Source organism: Amblyomma mixtum, chromosome 1, assembly GCF_055824585.1.
Source record: "Amblyomma mixtum isolate Tamu chromosome 1, ASM5582458v1, whole genome shotgun sequence".
Taxonomy (NCBI): Eukaryota; Metazoa; Arthropoda; class Arachnida; order Ixodida; family Ixodidae; genus Amblyomma; species Amblyomma mixtum.
In genome coordinates, this window is record NC_143012.1 from 198,356,001 (window position 1) to 198,377,199 (window position 21,199).

The 21,199-nt window shown below is 44.0% G+C and overlaps 1 protein-coding gene across 1 annotated transcript in view; it reads left to right on the forward strand.

Annotated features, from left to right (window-relative positions):
• The window catches only part of LOC149370510 (MAM and LDL-receptor class A domain-containing protein 2-like), a 94,065-nt gene extending 75,651 nt beyond the window's left edge, over positions 1-18,414 (forward strand). Inside the window, exons 22-28 of the mRNA XM_089577884.1 lie at positions 1,712-1,927; positions 2,413-2,607; positions 5,778-5,909; positions 9,537-9,683; positions 10,995-11,103; positions 17,626-17,681; positions 18,401-18,414. Of these exons, the coding sequence (XP_089434010.1) occupies positions 1,712-1,927; positions 2,413-2,607; positions 5,778-5,909; positions 9,537-9,683; positions 10,995-11,103; positions 17,626-17,681; positions 18,401-18,414 (869 nt within the window). The remainder of the gene's footprint in view (positions 1-1,711; positions 1,928-2,412; positions 2,608-5,777; positions 5,910-9,536; positions 9,684-10,994; positions 11,104-17,625; positions 17,682-18,400) is intronic.
• Positions 18,415-21,199: the final 2,785 nt, after the last annotated feature.

Here is a 21,199-nt window from a genome sequence, read left to right on the forward strand (position 1 = left end):
ATAGTGTGAATATGGTCAATTGTGCAGTATCCTTCATGAAAGCCTACCTGGTCATTTAGTAACTTGAAGTATATGGTTGTCTTGAATTTACTATCCATTGCTTTAGTAGATACCTTGTAAAAAACGAACATTGCGCTGATTGTCTGTAATTATGGAAGTCCTTGATGTCATCTTTTCTTATGAATTAAGATTATATTAGCGTTTTTAAAAGCTTCTGGCACGCGCAATGTCATGAGGCATCGCGTATATAGGGTGGCTAGTTTTTTTTAGCACAATCTCTCCGTGCTTCAACAGATGTGCTGTTACCTGATCCTCACCAGCTGCTTTCCCTATTTCCATTGCTCCTAAGGCTTTCTTCCACTTTCGTTGCTGCCGGGATGTCCCATTACTGTGCCTCTCTCATTAACGTTCCGATTACATTTGCTAATGTATAGAGTTGTGTAGAACTCCGGATACTTTAACTATCTCATTCATATTGCTAATAACATTGCCCTCTTTGTCACTTAAGGCATACACATGGCTTTTACCATTGCCTAGTTTCCTCTTGATCTCTTTTAGGCTTCCTCCGTTGTTTGGAGTACTCTCGATTCTCTCCATATTTCCTTATGTCGGCTAGCTTGTGCTTATTGGTTAACTCGGATGACGCTGCCAGTTCTGTTCTGTCTGTGCGGTTAAATGCTTTCATGCCTTTGCGCTTCTTAATCAAGTATTTCTTCTCCTTACATAGCTTGCCGGTATTCTGTCGAACCATATCCTTCCGCCTGCTTCTAGTGCTCACTGATATTAATAGCTTTTAGATTATCGTTCATTGATTACGCAATAAGATCGTCTTCCGGTTCAAGCCTAAGCTAAATCGAGACCTTACCATTCAGTGGTCTCTACGACGTATCTTTCTAAGGAACTCCACATCCCGCATGATGCCAGGGTGAGCGCATAATAAGAAGTCTGTTTCATTTTACTCTCATAATTCATAGCTTTTCCATGTGCACTTCCTGTTCTTTCGTTTCAGGAAGAAGATATTTTTGATCCGTATGTTATATCTATTTGCGAACTCTACTAATAACTCGCGCCTGCTAATCCTGGAGCCTATGCCCTAGTCACCTAACGCCTGGTCTCCGGCCTACTTCTTGCCTACCTTTGCATTAAAGTAGCCCATCAGTACAGTGTGCTTTGATTTTACTTTATTCATTGCCGATTCCACGTCTTTATAGAATCTTACAACCATCAGGTAATTATGGCCGGATGCAGGCGGGTAGGCGTGCACCACCTTCAGCTTGTAATTCTTATTAAGCTTAATTACGATAGCTGCCAACTTCTCGTTAATACTATAGAAGTCCTGTACGTTGCCAGCTATATTTTTTTTTTATTTATTCAATACTGCCAGCCTCCATTTGGTGGCCAAGGCAGGATCCTGATTGATGAGGAATCCCACTCCTAATTCTCGTCTGTCCGCGAATCGATGATAGCAGTGTAGATTAACTCCCCTTAGTATTTAGTTATGCTCCCCATCTGGCCTCCTAACTTTGCTAAGCCCTGGGATATCCCATTTATTACCCCCTAGTTCCTATAACAGCACTTGTAGGCTAGGCAAACCAGATATGTTTCTAGCATTAAGCGTGGCCAGGTTCGGCTTACTTGTCTAATAAGAATTTACCAATAAAAGCTACCCACTAAAATACTAATGTTCCTCGCTCTTCTCTTAATTCTACAGATATCGTGGCAGCGAAAGTCTCCGTCCTATGCTACGGGCACGGCGCCTTGGTAGAAACCGAAATGCAGTATTCTCGGGAGTTAGACGAAGTGTCGGAATGGAAAGCGTTGGACGTGCCACTCAAGCGTGGTACAAACTGCCGGTTGTCAGTGGAAGTCACTCGAGGAGAAGGGACTGACGGGGCGATGGCCGTGGACCGCATCCAACCTGTGTCAGGTAAGGCAGTTCACTTCGGTAGCCTGTGCCTCCACCGCATCCAGCAGCAACGCTCTCAGATGCTTATCGTCCAAGTGCATTCAATTCACATGAGTCTCCCGTTGCCTGTAAAGGCAAGAAAAAAAAAGATACGCTTATTGTGGAAGTTCCAAGGGATTTTCGTGAATATGCAAACAAATCTAATTGGACTGCCACTAGAACAGTAATAGTTAACGGTGCTGAGTTTGCTCCCTGGGTTAAAACGATGTAGTCAGGCGGCATGCGGTTATTGCGTCTCTGTAGTAACACAGACAGACTATCCTGCACACAAATGTTTCGAAGTTATTTTTGTAGTGTTGGTCTTCCTAGCATTTCCGGCCTTCAAAGACCGTTTTTCCCCAAAAATCTTTATTTTCTGCAGCCAGAGGCTGCAATGCTTTATGACTGCTGTATTTATTTTCGCTGCTGTAACACTTTTTCAAACACGATTTCCTCGCTGGCTCCAGAACGGCACACTTCCCCGTCCCAAGACGCTACTCCTTCGAAAGTGACGAGTACGGATCCCACTCCCTCAACGCCGAAGACATCGGTGAAGTGCTCCCGCGGCCAGTTCAGCTGCCGTGACGGTGCGACCTGCATCCCGGCGGTGTTTCTGTGCGATGGCGTCCAGGACTGTCCCAACCGACTGGACGAAAACTGCGGTGCGTGAACACGGGCATAAGAAATATGGACTTTTTTTTTTACGACACCGGCAGCTAAAGTGAAAGTTCTTCGAACAGTAATGGTCGGTCTGGCGGTAAAGAAGACGGACCGCATAGAAAAAATATAAATGAGCGTACTTAGTTTCAATTTTTGCAATTTTTTTCAAGGCCAGTCCAAAGTCTTTCTCTGCTTACGGGGAATCTTAAGAGCAGTCTATGCATTTAAAATTAATTATTTTTTTACTGCGACCGCATTATTGGCGATGAAACCGAGTGGGCGCATGTGTGTTCGCATGATAACACCCAGAATCTGGAAAGGGGAAATGCGTGAAAAGGTTATGTCATGAGCATTAATGGAGGAACAATGCGTCCTACTTCAAAACGCCTAGAGACGGCAGTTTACAGTGACTTGAAGCAAAAACATTCGGCGAACTCAATATGTGTAGGCCTTGCTCCACATTACTGTAAGTAGCATAGCACATCTACCTAACTAAACGATCACTTGAAGGCAGGACTGAAACTGAATTGGGTCACATAAGGAAAAAAAAGCGAGAGTTACAGAGGAAATACACATTAGAATGCATATGTACTTCATACAGCGCACTTTAAGTGTGTCGTCTGGAAGGTGACCGGAAATAAACATAAGTTTAAAGGTATTTAACTTAATATATCGATTGCAAAGACGACAGACGGTGCTGAAAGTGCCAGCTGCCATCGCCAAGGAAAGACTCATGCTTGAAGCTCATGTTCGGTTTCAGGGACAATGATTACACGCGGGCGCAATTCGTCGTGTATCTGATTTTTTTATGACACTGTTAAGGATCCCGTTCCGGATAGAATCCGACGTGCCCGTCGTCGCCATTGTTTGCGGGAAAGCCCAATTGATTTAATAGGTCGTGACGCCACGCGCGGAGATGTGGAGTTAAAAGGGGTTAAAGCATTATAAAACTGATGGTCACATGTCTCACTATGACTGAAACGTCATCATGACATGTAAGTATATAAAATAAATAGCGCTGAAAAGAAAACTGGAATAATTATTCGAAAATTAAACCCCTGTTTCTTCGGGTGCTCATCACGCGCTACCCCTAGGTGCCGCAGGCACGTTCGTACGGCTTCGTTAAAGCCGCGCTTTATGTATGTGTGTCCAGTGGTCTTTCACGTAACATAGCAACCGTGTGCGTGGGCAAAATGGGCCAGTGACGGGACACACTAACGTTGTAACGACACACCCTTGAAGGCGGAGCTTACGTGCACGTCCAAATTTTTTCGTTCACACCATAAATTCATGAACGACTTTCTCCGCGCAAATGCCTTCTCTGTCGTAGCATGCCACGGCCGGAAACTTTCTACACATTTCCTAGAAGCAGCGCTGTTCAGAGGAACATTAGACATATATGAGACAAAGGCTGCTTTCGATAACCTGGCACCTGTTTTCATAAGTTAATGACGGCATCGAAGTAAGGTTAGGGGGGATGGAGATATTGTTTTGAGTTATTTTTGTATTGAATGACCGAATCTTTTGAAAACTTTGTTTTGTAATAAATTTCATTTTAATTAACCCGCCAGCATCGATGAGGAACTAGGTTTTTTGCCTTATCATACAGTATTTACCATCTTTCGAAATTACTGCAAGTTGCTTCGAAATCGGTAGGATTTGTTTTCGTGAGTGAGTGAGATGTCAGTAGTATAGAACGATGGCACAAAAGAAGTGGGATATATGAAAGCACATCGCCAGCTTACCGGATCGAAGCCTTGGGTCGAGGCCAGTAATGCTTAAAGGGAAGTCACACCAGCACTGCGTGTAGAAATTTCCAAAACTCCAGCGAAGCCTGCAGTGTTATATCCGCAGTATTATATCCTGGTATCAAAAAACGGCACGCAAGTTGCTGATATCCTCCTTTTTTTGTGCTTGAAAATTGCGCATATTAGGTTGAGGTAACGGAGAAAACGTCGCCTGCACCGCTAATATATCGCGGTTAGAAAGAATCCAGTTGTAAAATGTATAAACTAGTCTAGTGCAGAAAAGAATTATTAAAAAAAAAGATGAACAAGGAAGGGGAGGTGAAGAGGAAAAGATGGATGCAACATCACCAGCTCCGCAAGCAAGGGAACGGCCAGCACTCAGAGGCATGCATGGGTTGTCTTATTTAATTTACATGAGATTTTCTTTTCTTTATTCGTGTGGTGCTTGTGTCTTCTGTCTATATGCGAATACGAGATAATGGTTTCAGGGCTGCGGAACGAAGCAGAGCTTGTTGAGGCTGCACAACTAGTCACATGAAAGTACCGGCGCGTTAAAGGCACGCGCAAATTAGGTGTATGCGTAAGGGTAGGGCAGACTTTCAGTGGGTATGGTTGCTGCAAGATGTTGCCTTCTCCTGAGGCTTTTGACGATGTGAAATGTTTTCTTACCCGGGACAGCGGTGTTAAAGGCGAGGAAGTTAGCTGTAATTGGATTATCGTGGAAACTTCGAATGTGTGAAGTCACTTGGAGATGATGAATTAGTTGTGGTAGGGCGGTAGAGCAACAGATGAAACAAATACTTTCTGTCATTAGCCAGTGCTTCGAGACCACACTTCATAGGTTGGCATCCATCTCAGGAAATCGGGGTGGTCCCTGACAGTCTTGGGATGGCCTAGGCACCAAAATTACTTTTCTTGCGTGCTGGAGACATCTGCCCCCAAAAGTACAGCACCTAGCGCCGTCTACTTATAGTTCAGTTGAGAGTGCCTTTGATTGAAGCAACTATGTCGGCTGCGTCAGGAACGCGCATTAACATAAAACCACTTGGTTTGCACAGTTTTTAGAATTCAGGCTAGGATTATTTCTTTTCTGTTTAACCTTTAAAAGTACGTTGTGCAGATAGGCATTGTGTCTATACTCAATCTGTCTGCTCAAGATATCAATTTCAGAGAGGATCATTTAGACTGCATTCAGACTCTCTTACGCTTTTACTGAAGTATGGTAAATTAAAAAGCATACTTCTATGTTTCATAGCGGTAAGTCGAGACAGGGGGACTTCGACATTTTCGCGGGAAAGGATTTAGTGACAAATGATTGCTGCTGCTAGGAAGTAGGAATCAGAAACTGCTGTTCGAATAATAAAAATAATCATAACGTTGCGAATCTGATTTCATTTTAATATAGTTTTGTGTTCTGAACGCAGGAAGCGTCGACCAGTGCCGGGAAGATGAATTTTTCTGTGCTGGCGAAGCGTCTCCTCGGTGCCTGCCACGTTCACTTCTTTGCGACGGCCAGGACGACTGCTTCGGCGGTGCGGATGAGTTCTTGTGTGGGGGTGCGTAAATTGTTTTTTTTTTTTGCTTTCAGAGTTGAAACCAACTATGTACCGACAACATTTGAAGGCATTCATTTGCATCACTGCATTTGGCCTGAGTTTGATATGAATACTATCATCATTATCACTTAGTAGCCCATTTCTCGTTGCGAAAAACTGCGACCAAAACAAGGCTTCTGCTGATATTTAAGTCTAAAAAAAGAAAAAAAAACGCACTGTCAACATCATTGTCTAAATGTTTCTGAACGCAATGTTAATTAAACGTCTGCAAACTTTCGCGTGTCTTTCTGTTCCTACTTTTTCCTGTATGAAGCCCGGTTTTTTAAATTTTTTTTTACCTATAAAGTTGTTGGATAGGCGTTTCACCTTTTTGACTGCGTTGTGAAGTTACTGCAGATTGCAGACTCCCGGTCGTTCACCTGTGATCTACGAATGCATTTATGGGCGACCATCTGTTAAAATGAGGATCTTGAAAACTAGACTATTGTTTTGTAATTGCAGCGCTTGCTTGGTAATCGTAGACTGTTGCTCTCTAGTTAGAACGCACTTCAACGCTTTGGTTCATTTGGCCGAAGTAAAGACCGCTCATTCCTGGGATACCTAGAATGAATAAAAACAGTACATTAAAAATGCGTTGCTTTTTTTCATTCAGTACGTTTATTTTATAGTGGTTTCTTAAATGTCATAAGCGCAAAACATCATCTAGTAAATTTTAAATTCTTCAGGAGATAAGCATATACAGAGCGCAGAGTAACCTAGGTAGGGTTTTAGTTTTTTTTTTTCAAAGATAAATACATTGATATTTAGCATTTAGCAAAAACATCCTGTGTAGTAAATTTGTAAAGTTCGAAGGGAAGAAGAAAATTGAAAAGTTCCTAATAATAACCAGAAACACTATACAGGAAACGAAACTGCTCTCAAAAATTTTCAGGCGCGTTCTTTATGGATAGTTTAGCTTATAATAGCTGAAGATGGCGAAGGCAGCAGGGTGGACAAAAAAGTTCCCGTGAGGTGTGCTGCGCCTATACACCAGTAATATTATGCAGCACGTTTTTTTTTAAGAATATATATAGGAAGACTCTTCAAACCGAGTAAAAAATAACAAAAATACTTTTGTTTGCCGCTTGAGCTTGTGCGCTTTCCTAAAGTCTGAAAAAGAATATTTTCTTTTCAATAAAAATTACGTATAATTTCTTCTTGAGCCGTAAACATGCGTGCCTAAAATGGAGCGCTAAATGATTGCTCGTGCAGCTTATTTTCACTTAGAGATAAAGACTGAATGTCAGCAAAGAAACTTTTCGGGTGCTAAGTTTGCAAAGTTTCAGTTAAACAGGAATAATATTTCGAAATCAACAAAAACTGGAGGAGCTCCAAGATTCTCGCAATGTTTTTTACGCACGCTTACCTAAAGTTGCTGACATAAATAAGGTGCAACGTTGTCAGAGGTACGGAAGGACCGCATGACAAACTAGAGAAGGGCTTGTTTCTCCGCCCTCGTTTTGTGGTTGAGTTGTCCGACACGATAAAGCAGCAGCGTGTCGTCAACAATAAGAGCCAGTTTAATCAAGCTCATGACAAATATATTATGTAAGAAGCTTGCAAGCAAAACACTGACTATTTTTTGCTCTCCACAAAGTACGCATTACTTTTTTATCGCGGGTTTAGTCAGCGCGAAAAAGATCGCTTGCTTTGACGGCGTTGCACCTGATGTATAAAACGGAGTGTAGTCATGTTAGAGGGCACACGCCGCTCGTTAGGCCGAGCTGTTGAAAGAAACATAAGAATAAATGATATTCGGGATATTGCTACATAGCGCGATATGTACAAAGCAGCATGACTGTTATCGCCAACGGCTTCCTGCATTACGGCATACCGTATTTACTCGCGTAATGAACGCACTTACAAAAGAATGCACCACCGTATTTGGATGTCAGAAAGTGCTTTTTTTTTTAATTGCCTACTAAATGCACTTCACTTTTTCGGCAAAATAACAAGGCCATGCTGTAACGCGTCCTCTGTTGAAGACAGTTGTCGCGACTGGGCTTCGCTTCAATGCAGCAAGTTGTGCCAGAATTAAGTCTTGTTTCGGTCTCATTGGACAGCATTATTGGCCGGGACGCGAGTTAAGCTTTCATGCTGAAGAGAAAAGTATTTGCCTATGCTCTCCCGCACGAAAATCATGCTTCCACTTCATTCCACTGGCCCACTTTTTGTCCCGGTTTCACCGCTTCAACATTTTACCGAACCTTCAACCATGCGTAACGAATGCACCTCTTAATTTTAAGAGATTTGAGAGAAAACAAACGCGCGCTCATTATCTGATTGAATATGGTACTACGAGCGCGGTTGAACTCTTGATAGACTACTTAGGTTATTCACTCACGAATCTGACGCAATATTTTTCAGTATGCCAGCCCAATGTCTCTTAGGGTCATCTTATAGCCTTTCTCGCGAGTCATGCTCACCATTTTCGCAGTGTGCTCTCAAACCGTCAAGCAGGAGAACAAGAATTTAGCGATGTTTCTGCGTCCTCGAACCTCAGGGCGAATCTGAATAACAGTAATCAGCCGGATCCACATGTTGCGTAGAACAGTTACTTTAAAAAAAAAGTAAATATTTTAGGGTAAGCCTTCACTTTTTGCTTTGCTCTTCATTTTAATTCCTAGAAGTGCCTGGCAGTAAGAACTGTAGGAGTGAAATGTTGAAGTTTCCACGTCAGTAAAAAGTTAACTTCTTGACAGGTCCTTTAAGCTACGCCTAAAGAGTAAAAAAAAAAAATTATCACAAAGAAAGGTCCGCACGTCAGATTTGAATCTTATGATCTTCTTTTTTGGCTGCAGGTTCTTATCTAATAAGAATAAGTGATTTCATAGTGACAAGGCTGTAGTAGTCATCTGATGTTCAAAAATGAAACAGTCTGTTTCGACGCATTAGCTGCTAGTTCAGTGGTGACCGCCATGGTTTCAACAGCCCAGGCTTTCTCTATAAAAACAAGGTACACGAATCCAAGTACACACGATTGTGCATCCAAATGTTGGCTGGCTATGGCTTGAAACAGAAAGAACCTAAAACTAACTTGCAATCGGGACAGCTGACATAATAGAAAGCAACGGGTATGTTCGGCTAAAACACGGTCAAAGTACTGTTGTTTTTTGTCGTACGAAGCCGAAGATTGTGTTCTAAGGCTTTGTTTCGCATGGTATAATTTGCACACAAGAACGTACCATTTTAGGAAGCAATCGTCGGGCAGCAACCTGCATGCACCATCGCATGTGCTGCAATGTACTGACGAAGACTAGGAGCACGAAGCAGAGACAGCTATATTCGTTTGCTCATACATCGGCATACTCCAAAACTGTTGAAGACGTGCTCCAGTCCATTCTTGTGTTTTGATTATAGTTTCTCGAGCAACAGGGCTCCTATGGAAGCTGCGTCTTCATTTTAATGGCAGTACTCAGAGCTAAAAAAAAAAGCTTGTTGTTACCTGAGAGTGCATTGGCTCGAAAATTTTGTACTAATCAGTCGTGCTTCGGCAGACCTGTCTTTGTTCCAGGAAACAGAGTAGAACTATTACATTTTTTTGTTTCATCAAAATACTTACCTTTTTCTATCTGACCTACCCGCCAGTCTGCCCAAACCAGCTGTGCTTGAATGGAGGCTTTTGCACGTGGACTTATTACGAACGGAGCCCCGTATGCAACTGTTCCAATGGCTACGAGGGCAGGCGTTGCCAGCTCGTCTCCAAGCCAGCGAGAGACAAGGAGGCCGTCACAGGTAATCTGATCGCGATAAGATAGTCTCTTAATCCCAACATTTGTTAGTCATGTTTTAATAAAGAGTGCTGGTAGTGAAACTAAATCAGTAGCACAAAACTCAGCAAAAATATCCCCTAAGATCAGACAGCATTCATGCAACGTGCTTGTCTCGCACGCGAGGCTCAAGACGGGCAGTCTAATGCCTTTCTCTCTTCAAAGCTACAGTTTATCGACGGAGATCGTGCTGCCTTCTTCCAAGTCAGGCTTGTCAGTCTCGGGAAAGTTCCTTTAATACTGAACACTCGCTGATGAAGCTTGGTGAATGCAGAAAAAAAATGTCGGCGGGATTGTGATAACTAGGAAATTTATAATACAGCTGTCTCTTTATGCTCCGGGCAAGGCTCATGCACTTATTTTCTCATACCGTAGCTACTGTTGCGCGTGAGAGCATGTAAGTCAAATCATCATGCAGAAAAGTTTAACTCGAAAACATATGGTTTCTCGTGCCCAGTTAACTGTAGTATCGCCTAATATTCAACTCAGAAGAGAAATGTGAAAGGAGCGGAGGATTAAGCTTTGTTATGTGCCCGGCAATATAAAGGTGTATTTTTTAAGGTTTTTGCGCAATGCTGAAACGTGGGGTGACACTAATGGTGTTAATTCTCACAGTGCCTGTAACCTCAGAATTAACGTTAAAAAAGTCATCACGGAGTCATTTTTGGTGTAAGCGTCACAAGTTTCAATCCAATGTGTGTGTGTGCGTGCGTGCGTGCGTGCGCGCGCGCGCGCGCGCGCGCGCGCGCGCGTGTGTGTGTGTGTGTGTGTGTGTGTGTGTGTTTGTGTGTGTGTCGATGTTCGATAACAGAAATCTGTGATGTTTGTAAGGGTGACATTGTCCAAACTTGCCAGTTGTTCCTGACCTTGCGCTCTTCAAACGTACCTGCATTTTGTGCAAATTTTATTTAATTCTGGTTGACACTAGTCTCCCACCATTCCAATTGGTTAAAACACGGCACTTGATGAGTTTCGCTTGTACACACCACTCGTCCGTGATAACAAGTGCAAAGCTGTTCGTGCAACATGATGAGAAGACGCGCGTAGTAAGACACCACGTTTTGTTCAAAAAGTTTAGGTAACGATGCTAGATTTGGTCATTCTAGAAAGCATAATATTATCAGTCTAGGGGTAATTCTTATTTGCGACCCTATGAGATGAAGGTATAAGTGGTTTCCGTATATACCGCGAAAGCGCCATGTTTACATGCTCTTGCAGCTTCATTTCAAACATGACAGCGCATGCGAAACTTCTCTTTGTTCGCTTATTTTTTTAGGTTCCAGCACTACCGTTACTCTTGTGACAAGCGTTGTGGCTGTGTCAGCTGTGACCATTTTCGGAGCGCTACTTGCTTTCTTGTTCCTGAGAAGACCCGTTAAACATCGGTAAGTCTTATTACTGTAATGTTAATATGTTATTTGCAACGTTGAGAGACTAGATATCAATCCCTGTTCATTGCAATAGGCGACATGAGGAACAATAAGCTCGTACGCGCATTCGAGGAATCACTAATAGCTAAAAACCTTAAAAAAGTTGTACAGAATCCCGCACCAATACTGTCCCACTGCTCAGGCGCTGTTTCACAGCTTTACGAGAAGTTTCATCGATACAGATGGTTCAAAGTTTATTATAACAAAAATTTTCTAACCAGTTTACTTCCTGAACCCTTAAGCATGGCATGAGCGCAATACAATATTTCTTATTCCTTGGGGGACCTGATCTCAGAGACGGGCACCGAACGATTGCATAAAAATGTGGGACAGTACCTGAAAGCACGCTTGGTGTAGTGCCCAGCGGCGCTTTAACAAACATTACGAGTGCTTTAGGAATGCTCTAGAAATACCTAGCCATAGTCCGTTGTTCTCGCCCCAGTAGCTCCTGCCATTCCTTTCCTCATAACTGCTTACAACTCCTTCACCGCTGCGCACACAATGCCTGAGAATTTCTGTGAGGCATGTGGTGACGTTCTACGACTGCAAAACCCAATACTGAAGGCCTTGTAAATTTCATAATCCACAAAACAGGGCCTCTGCGCATAGCGTGGTCTCATGATCGTTTGCAGCGACAGCGACACCGCTCAACCCACAGAAGAGCCAGTCCGCAGCCGTTTCATGGAGTGTGCTTGAAGTGTATTAAATAGTGGATTGCGCGAATCTACGCGGACAATAGTGATTCTGGGTTTATACCTAACCACCGCTGGCGGTGCAGTGCCGATCAAGTGGAGACAAGCTACGAGCAACGAAACGAAAAATAGGGATTGATTTATATATATATATATATATATATATATATATATATATATATATATATATATATATATATATATATATATATATATATATAGTGAGTTATGCACACTATGGTGGGAATTTAAAAATAAGCTACATATGGTCGCTTGCCCCAACGCCTTAGTAGTGTTTATTTATATTGCTATATTTGTGGAAATCGCTCACACCAGGGTGAAGTAAACTGTCAAGGCCATGACGCTGTATGTCCCATTGATCAGATCAAGGTAGACAGCAGCTGGTCGTTTCATTTTCAGAAGAAAGAAGAGATGCCTACTTTGTCAGAATCTCCTCTCCCGTGTCCTTCCAGTTGTAGAATTCGTCTCTTTGCTCTAGTAGGGACATCGGTGAGAGGGCCTTCAATTCTCCATGCTCTTCTGCCTTAAGCAGACGTTTGAAGAAGCTAGGATGACCTCGCGGACTGGTTGCCAGTGGCCCCATGTGGCCCCAATAAACCAAACGAAACCAATAAGCCTGAATGTGTGCTCTGTGTTGGCGCCGATTAGTATCCGACATTATGATATCGCCTTCTATAATGTTATAAAATTTGAATAATACAGTCTGTGTTCAGTCATGAACAATTATTTAATATGTTTCGGCCATGCGCAAGAGCGCAGTTCAGCAATATGCTACCATGATGTGAAACATGCTCACATTTACATATATTGCGCAACTGTATGTTTCAGCTTACTTTTTACAGTAACTATTCCTGCCGACTGTGTGAAATATTTGTGTCATTATCACTTTTGTTCTATTGAAGTGCACATAACATTTTAATTATCTGTCCATTAGTTTACTGCCTTGTGCCGCTCCTGACTTGTATGGGTGGTGAAGCCTGTTAAGCAGTGTATAATTCGCTGCATTTTCTTCGGTACCTCTAGTCTGTATGCACGAACTGGAATAAAAGGCTTACTAATTCAATAAAATTTGGCAAAGAAATATGCCACTTGTAGAGACACTAAAAATGTTTTTGTGACACGTTACCAAAAAAAGGTCACGTCATCTAAAGATTTCCTCATCAGCAGTGAGGCAGCGCTGCCATGTGCTTGAATGTTTACGCCCTTATGGTCCTTGCCAGAAGGGGGTGTGGTCAAGTGAATCAGCACTCCGTGAGAAGCGGTGAACAGGTACAGGGAACTCCAATACAAAATGAAGCATCACGTATGCCCAGAATAATGAATTCTGCAGTTACTTTTACACTGAAGAAGAAAAGGCTTTCGGGGTATTATTCGTTCGGAAGCAAGCTTGTCCGAGAAAAGATGAAAGTGTACTTGTTCCTTATATATGCAGAGTTATGATTCGTTCAATGGTAATCGTGTGTTCCCTTTTACGTTGTGGCGGTATGTACATTCTAGAGTTCCACGCTTTTATGCGCCGCCTTCTCGAGGTTCGAGGAATTATCGTGGAGGCGGGGTGGGGGGGGGGGGGGGGGGGGGGGGGGGGGGGGTTCTTGAGCGTCTTCCAAGACCTTCAGTTCACAGCTATGTGGGGTGCTACATTTTTTAATATGGTTTTCGCTTCTTTTTGTCTGCGCACAGTAAAGTTCGAGTTCTCCTGCGTTGTATGCAAATTTCTAAAGCTATAGTTAGCGCATCGAGACAAATTCAACTACCTGGACCGATCGCATCAATCCTGCACATTAGACTGACAATGTCTATATGTTTTCTGCAAATAAAGGTTATTAATAACCTAGATATTACTTACATGTGGTTATACTAGTTAGGAACCGGTGCCGCATGCTACTATTATAGGGATACGTCAAATTTATTAGAAGGAAACCCAAAACGCGCGATAAATTGATGTGACACAACTGCTGTAATGTGACCCTCGTAATCTATGTAATCTCCCATCGTTCATCGCAATAAGTACAGTCTGTATCAAAAGTATACAGCGCAAGGGGTCTGCTTCTGAGCCCCGCAGTGCGGCTCCTATTGAATACTCAGGGACCCTAATCTCGTGAAGGGGAAAGGAACTTAAGTCCTCAATCCTCCCAAGTTTAGGACTGTCAAAACTGCTTAAGGGCTTAAGAGCTGCTTGGAAGCAAACCCCTTGGGCTGTATATTTTTGACAACGACTGTACATTCCCTGGAGATAAGACATGATTGTGGCATTGGTTTTTAGAAAAAAAAAAAACATTTAGCTGCAGATCTCACTTACTTTTGCTCTAAGCTCAAGCTTTCATTCTACATTGTCATTATTACCTACCGTTCCAGTGTTATTGTATAACCTGTATATAACCGCGAATATATGTAGTTGTTGTTTGTTCGTTCATTAAAGCTGCCTGCACGCCGCTTTATCGCTTTGTTTGTGGTGCAAGATGCGACCAGGTTTATCTCGATTGATCGCATGCAGGCGGAGCCGCTTCTACGTTATTCCAGAATGTCCTTGTAACTTTGCAAGCTTTATCTCGAAAGTTCGCTATCAGCTTTAAATAGAGCACGACCAAGAGCGGCGGGCATTCGGTTCGACGACCGCCGAGCACGCTTCTTGCTACGCCGCCGCCGACTGATTCGGTTCTTTGCAGGCGCAACCCAGCCCAAATGGTTTCGTTTGGATGCCATTTTCGCTGCCTTCCTGCTCTCCAGACTGCAATCACCACTATGTGAAATCTACATTTTCTTCGCTGAGAATCTCGGCAGGGTTCCACATAATTTTCGACATCGGCAGACAGTCGAGGCTAGTAATACTTGTCTTGAATGCGGCGGAGGGTGCAAGAAAATGGCAAATTCCACGAAGACCGATACGGCGGTACGGGCAGTGAGGAAGAATATGACCGGCTCCACCACGATGGAAGCACAGCGGGCGGTTGTCTGAAATCCTCCAGGTGTCTCATTTCCTGGGTCTCGGGCGTCGTTCGTAGGCTGGGAGGGCGGGGTATGAGGGCGGCGTTCGGGAACAGCTGGCGTAGGTCAAGGCTGGAGCAGCAGCTGAAGGCGCAGATGACGGGGTGCCAAGCGCATGCTGCACTTCTTCGCGGACGATTTCCTCAGGGGTAACAGGCGACGCAGCTCTTCCTGCACAACTGCGCGGTCGACATCTCGCAGGTTGCCTGCGAATGCTGCGAATGCTGACAGGGTAGTGGAGGTCACTTGGAGCTATCGATAGAAATGGCGGGCTCGCGCCTCCAAGGTTTTTTCAATAGTGGCTGCTTTGCTAGTGAATTCAGCCACCGTCTTAGGAGGATTGCGGGTCAGATCACCAAAAAGGGCCTGTTTAGCACCAGGAATCAAAAGCTCCACCTTCTTCTCTTCCGCCATGTCAGAATCTATACGTTGAAAAAGGCGCTTCACGTCGTCTACGTACGCGGTCACTGACTCATTCGGGCGCGGGATGCGTGATTGTAGAAATAACTGAGCTCTTTGTTTCCTGATGATGCTTGTGAATGCCTTCAGGAACTCTCGCTTGTGTAATTCCCACGTCGCCAGAGAAGCTTCATGGTTTTCGAACGAAATTCTGGCTACCCTTTCCAGGGCGAAGAAAAGGTGGCTTACTTTAGTCTGGTCATCCCAACATTTGAATACGGCGACAGGGTTAAACTGTTCCAGCCATTCTTCAGGATCCTCGCCCGGTGAGCCGTTGAACGTCGGCGGCAGTGGTGGGTGGAGAAAAATAAAGGCGGCTGGTTTCGTAGCCATGGTTGACATCGGAATTAAATAGTCCTTCTTTGTTCGCATGCGGTCCGGTAGTAGTCCGTACCCAGGTGAACGCCTGTGGAGACAACGGCTGCTTCGCACTTCGCCTTCGGTTATGACGACTTCTGAGGCTTTCTCGTGATCTGCTTCTTCGAGACGGCTCGTGCTGCTTTGGCGGTTCCCAGGGGGTCAGGCCGACAGGGACATTTGTTAGCACCTCCACCAGATGTCACGTTGTGGTGATTTCAGTCCGGAGAGCAAGAAGACGGTGAAAATGGCTTCTAAGCAAAACTTTATAGATGCAGACTTGCGCCAGCAAATAACTGAGTCAATCGGCGGCGTTGTAGCACCAAGCGTGCTCGGCGATCGTGGAACCTAATGCCTGCCGTTATCAGACGTGCTCAATTTAAATATGATAGCGAACTTCCGAGATAAAGCGCGCCAAGTTTATAGGACATTCTGAAACAATGTAGACTCGGCTCCTCGTGGATGTGATCAATTGAGATAAATCTGGTCGCGTCTTGCATCACAAACAAAGAGATAAAGCGGCGTGCCGGCATATTTGAGGAATAAAAAAACAATCACTACAAAGATTCGCGGCAACATATTAAAAGAATAAGTTGCGAGGCCAAGCAAGCGTGAAGAAGCTTGTAGTTGGTATCGCGAATCACAGCACTATCTTGAGGAAACTTAGCTGTGGTGAAGCTAACGGAATTGTAGGGCTCTCCAGAGCTCACGTAGCGGCGATAATTAGCAGCTGAACACATTCAGCTCCGACTTCGGCAGGCCATTGATCCAAGAAACAAAGAAGCTTACAACGTAGCTTACCACGTTGAAATGATGACAAGAGGGATTTTGGGACTCCGGTCTGGCTCTGTACATAGGGAATTGTTTTGCTCGGAAACAGTTTGCATGTTCAATACCGTGCATACGCGGAGAAGTAGAGTATGATGCAAAGCGAGAGGAACGTTGGTGTGCTCAATTGTTGGTGCGCGTTAAATCATGCCATGGGGATGAGTTAAGGCGCATTCACACCTGCGAGTCGCGGTATTCGTTCAGCTGGTTTTGGCCGATTAGTTGTGGCACGACCGCGCTTTTCTAGTGCTCGAGGAGCGTAAGGAATCGTTCGGAAGCGGTCACACGACTTCCGCAAATGGCCGGTGTGAATGTGCTTTTAGTTCGCAGTTATTGCATTCCTATGAGGGGTAGAGCCGAGCGTTAGTCCGGAAAAGGAATATTCCTAGCCTGCCATTTTATCAACACAGCTCTTATTTATTTCCACATATTCCTTCTCTGAAAGTGACAAAAAGGTGTGGGATATCGCAACATGCATATATTCTCAAATTTTCGACCAATCATAGCTCCAGAGTTCATGGTTCGCGAGCAGATAGGTCAAAATGGTGCTATCAGCGAATTCGAGTCGTGTTCCTCCTGATGATATGGTTCGAACTAAACCAACTCATTGCAATTGCATAACCGTTCTAACCACAGAGCACGGGGCTGCGGCATTCAGAGCATTCTCTGTGACTATGATGGTTGATGGTGGAATGTAAAAACAAGCATGTGCTATTCACTGTCACTCTAAAAATAAGCACAGCCTACATTCATTACCTAAGGGAACGAGTATCCAGAATCACCAATGCGGAAAATCTTGAAATCATGAAACGAAAAGAAAAAAAAAACCATCTGGTGGCCAAAATTGTTTCCTTGTACCACCATTTATTGTCCCCAGCATCGCATATATCAATGCAGTGCTTGAGGTACCCAAGACTAGATTTTTGTTCAGTGTGGAGCATACCGAGATGGTGCCCGGCATAATCCACACGCAACTTCAATTCTAGTAGGACATGTCTAGCACAAAGTGAAGGTCGTTCATTTTAAAAAAGCGAATCAAAACTGCCTACCTTTGCTTTCGGGTAAGTTAACTTCAGCAGCAAAAATGAAGTGTTTTGAATGGGTGCATTGTGCACCATTTGTTCTTCTCTTGCAGGCGCTCAGAAATGCTTTTCGGTGCAACAGCATATGATGCATCCACACAGGAAACACGTGAGCGTTTCAGCCTATTAGCGCTTCTAAATGCCGGTCAAGGCCGAAGAAAAGACCACTATTTTTATTACCAAATATATGTGGCTATTCTATCAGTACTGCACTGAACTGCTGCAAGCATTTGCTTATCTTGAACACACGTGTGTTCATTTGACTGCATTTTTAGATATTGCGCCTTTTAAGGCACAATTGAACTTATTGCGGCACTCTGTTAGAATCAGTTGATCGGCGTCAGCTGCCAGTGTGAGCTATCATTCTGTTATCCCCCTCTCCTTAACAGACCCGCCACCGTTACATTACACGCTAAAATATTCTGTAGTTGCGAAGAGCATGCATCGTATCGTTTGGGTTAACTGCATGATGTTTTGCCAATAAAAACAACAAAAATGCTGGAATTTTTATTTGAAATTGGTACTGCACGATTGTATTCTGGTATATATGAGAAAATTCGCGTATAAAAATAACGCTTGACATTTGAACTAATTTCTATAAATAGACGTTTATTACAAAGTTTATCTGCCGCTTTCTTAGAGAAGGTCAGGAAGATATTTCTATGGCTTAAAGTAAGTAGTTCGCTCTGCAAAAACCAGAGTTAATTTCAATCCCGTACTTTACATAAACGAGAAATCATTTCCGTTCCTCAGGAAGTAGAGCACTGCGAACAGTGTAACTCTAGGTCACGAGCGATTGTCATATGTGCAACTTTCATTTCTTTGCAGATTTTGTGAACTGACCCGGAGGAACTGTTTGCCATGGTTATAATGCTGCAAGCTTTGTGGCGTGTAGCTCCCTGAAAATGTAAACGTCTTTGCGGGGCAGAAAGTGTACAAGTTTATGTGCGCAATAAAGTAGATTATTTAAAAGTTTCTGCGTATATTTTCCGGTTTTCGACTTCATCTTCAGGAAAATACTTCATATTATTGTTTCTACTAAGTGGAAAAAAAAACATTATTGGAGTGGACTGTTTGCTGTGAAAAACTAGAATGCCTTGATTTATACAGAGGTGTTTAAGAGGCAAGCAGTTAGCAACGTGAGTGATGCTTTTTCTTTTAGTTTTATGAATGCTATTCCTCTGACGTGAATTAATAGTGTAGTCAACTAGAATACCATTATGGAAACCTCTCGTTCTCCTGCCATTTTTATCTCTCCCAATATGGAGCAACCTTCTCGGATGGCAATTCTTCTTAAGCCTTGACAATCGAAATTGAAATTGTACGGCTTGGTGCAATTTTACACAATTTTGATACATGATAAAGGATAGCTGCCTCTAAGAAATTCGATGAAATGACTAAGCATAAAGCATTGAGTGGTTGATGTTTATATCGGAGCGAACTTGATGATTTATACCCGACCAATTTTCTTTCAGTTCACACTTTTTGGATCTATAACATTTTGCCTTTGTTTTTCTTGACTCAAAGTATAAAATATGAAAATTTATTCCGTGCCATATGGAAATTCGCTTTCACAACTCACTTATTGATGTGCCCCACACTTACTGCCTGCCACCGTCTCAAACATATAAAGTTAACAGTTGCAAACTATTCAGAGCAGTGATCAGCACTGTTGCCCAAATATCAGCGTTAATGATTCACAACCGCACAACAAACACGGGCAGTAGGGAGACTTATCATCGTTATTCTTAATTTCATAAACCTCTTATGGCCAGCGAATGGAAAGCATCTGCGATAGCTTAAACCTCCTTATGACGACTAAGACGTTTCACGGGAACGCGTAGTAAACTTCAGTTTCACATGTTTAAAACCACTTTTTAAAATAAATTACGATATGAATGCTCCGCAAGCAGCGTCTTTTTTTTATATTCACAAGTGATCAAAAGCTTATCGCGTGCTCACATTGGTGCATTCAAGTTCCGGTACTACCCTTCCACAACTAAAACAGTTAAAAAACCGCAATGAAATACATGACCTCAATCGAGGAGCTGCTCTTTCAGGGCGTCGTGGCAAAGGATCAGGTGACTTATGATGAACAGAGTAACTGAAGTCGGTCGGTAATGCTGATGTATCAGTGCAACGCACGAGGCCATCAATCCCCAGACGAATCGCAAAAGCGAGCGCTTCAATTTAGCCTTCAGTAACATGCTGTTCATGTAAGTAAACGGCGACATCATGTTCTTCTCATGCTCTTCTCTTCACCTCTGTTTTTAACACCACTACGCAGATCATCACTTAATCCTCGTCGTTATTTCTCTACGGAATGGATACGTTCTTCACTACCACTATCAGACACCACATCCTCACCATACTAGCTGACACGCAGTGCGGACACAGCATGCACAATTACATAAGAGCTTTCCTCTCCCACCGCTCTGCAGCCCGCATGCGCTACCTCGACAAATTGTCTCACCCCATCCCACTCACTCGTGGCCCTCCACAAGGTGCCGTTTTCTCTCCCATTCTCTTTAACCTAGGCATGGTCCCGCTCGCCCGGGCCTAAGCCGATATTCCCGACCTTCATTTTGTCTTCTATGCAGACGATCCCACCTTGTGGGTCACCACTGGCTCACCGGGAGAGGTCCAAACCACACTCCAACATGCACTTAACACCATTTCCTCACACCTCTCCCAAGCGGGCCTGCAACCCGCTCCGGAGAAATCAGAACTTCTACTCATAATACGCAGTAAATATCAACGGACGATGAACCCCTCCATCTCCCTCACCCTTGCCGGACAGCGCATCCTCCGCGTCGAATCTTGTCGCGTCCTGGGTATGCCACTCAACTCCAACACTTTCACCTCTGCCATCAATGAGTCCATACGCACATGCCACTCAATAACACACTTACTGCGCCGCGTAGTTTTAAAACATGCAGGCCTCTCCGAGACACACGCCAGCCGCCTTGCTCAAGCGCTGGCTCTGAACAAATTCCTGTACTAAATACCTTACTGCCCACTTACATGTACAACAAGACAAACTAACCCTGGCCCTCAAAACACAATATAAAGCAACACTAGGACTCCCCCCTCAGGCTTCTACAGACACCCTGTACAGAACAGGCCTTTTCCACCATTTTCAAACCCTCCTTAACCTGCACCGGGAGAGGCAAATCATCCGCCTGTCCAGTACACCAGCTGGGCGGTGGATCCTATCCCATACTCCCTACGCACCAATCTCTTTTCCAGACCCACCGCAGTCTCCGATCTACCCCCCTAACCTCCGCCTCGCACCCATTCCACGCAACATGTCCGCACACACACGCAGGCCGCCGCGAAGCAGACGCATACAACGACAAGCCACCTTTGGACGCTGCAGCGGTGGCCTATACAGACGCCTGCCTCACGGAAACCGCGGGATCCACAGCAGCCTTCTTCCTCTACTCTTTCCTCTCTACAACCAACACTCACACAACCAGTCCATACACCTCCCCACCCTCCACGCTCGCCCTAGAAATACACGGGATCGCCGATGCCATCACACACTTTGCCCCCTTACCCCCCGCCCCCCAATACGTTGTCTATACAGACTCGCAGGCAGCTCTGCTTGCCTTCCATGAAAGAGGC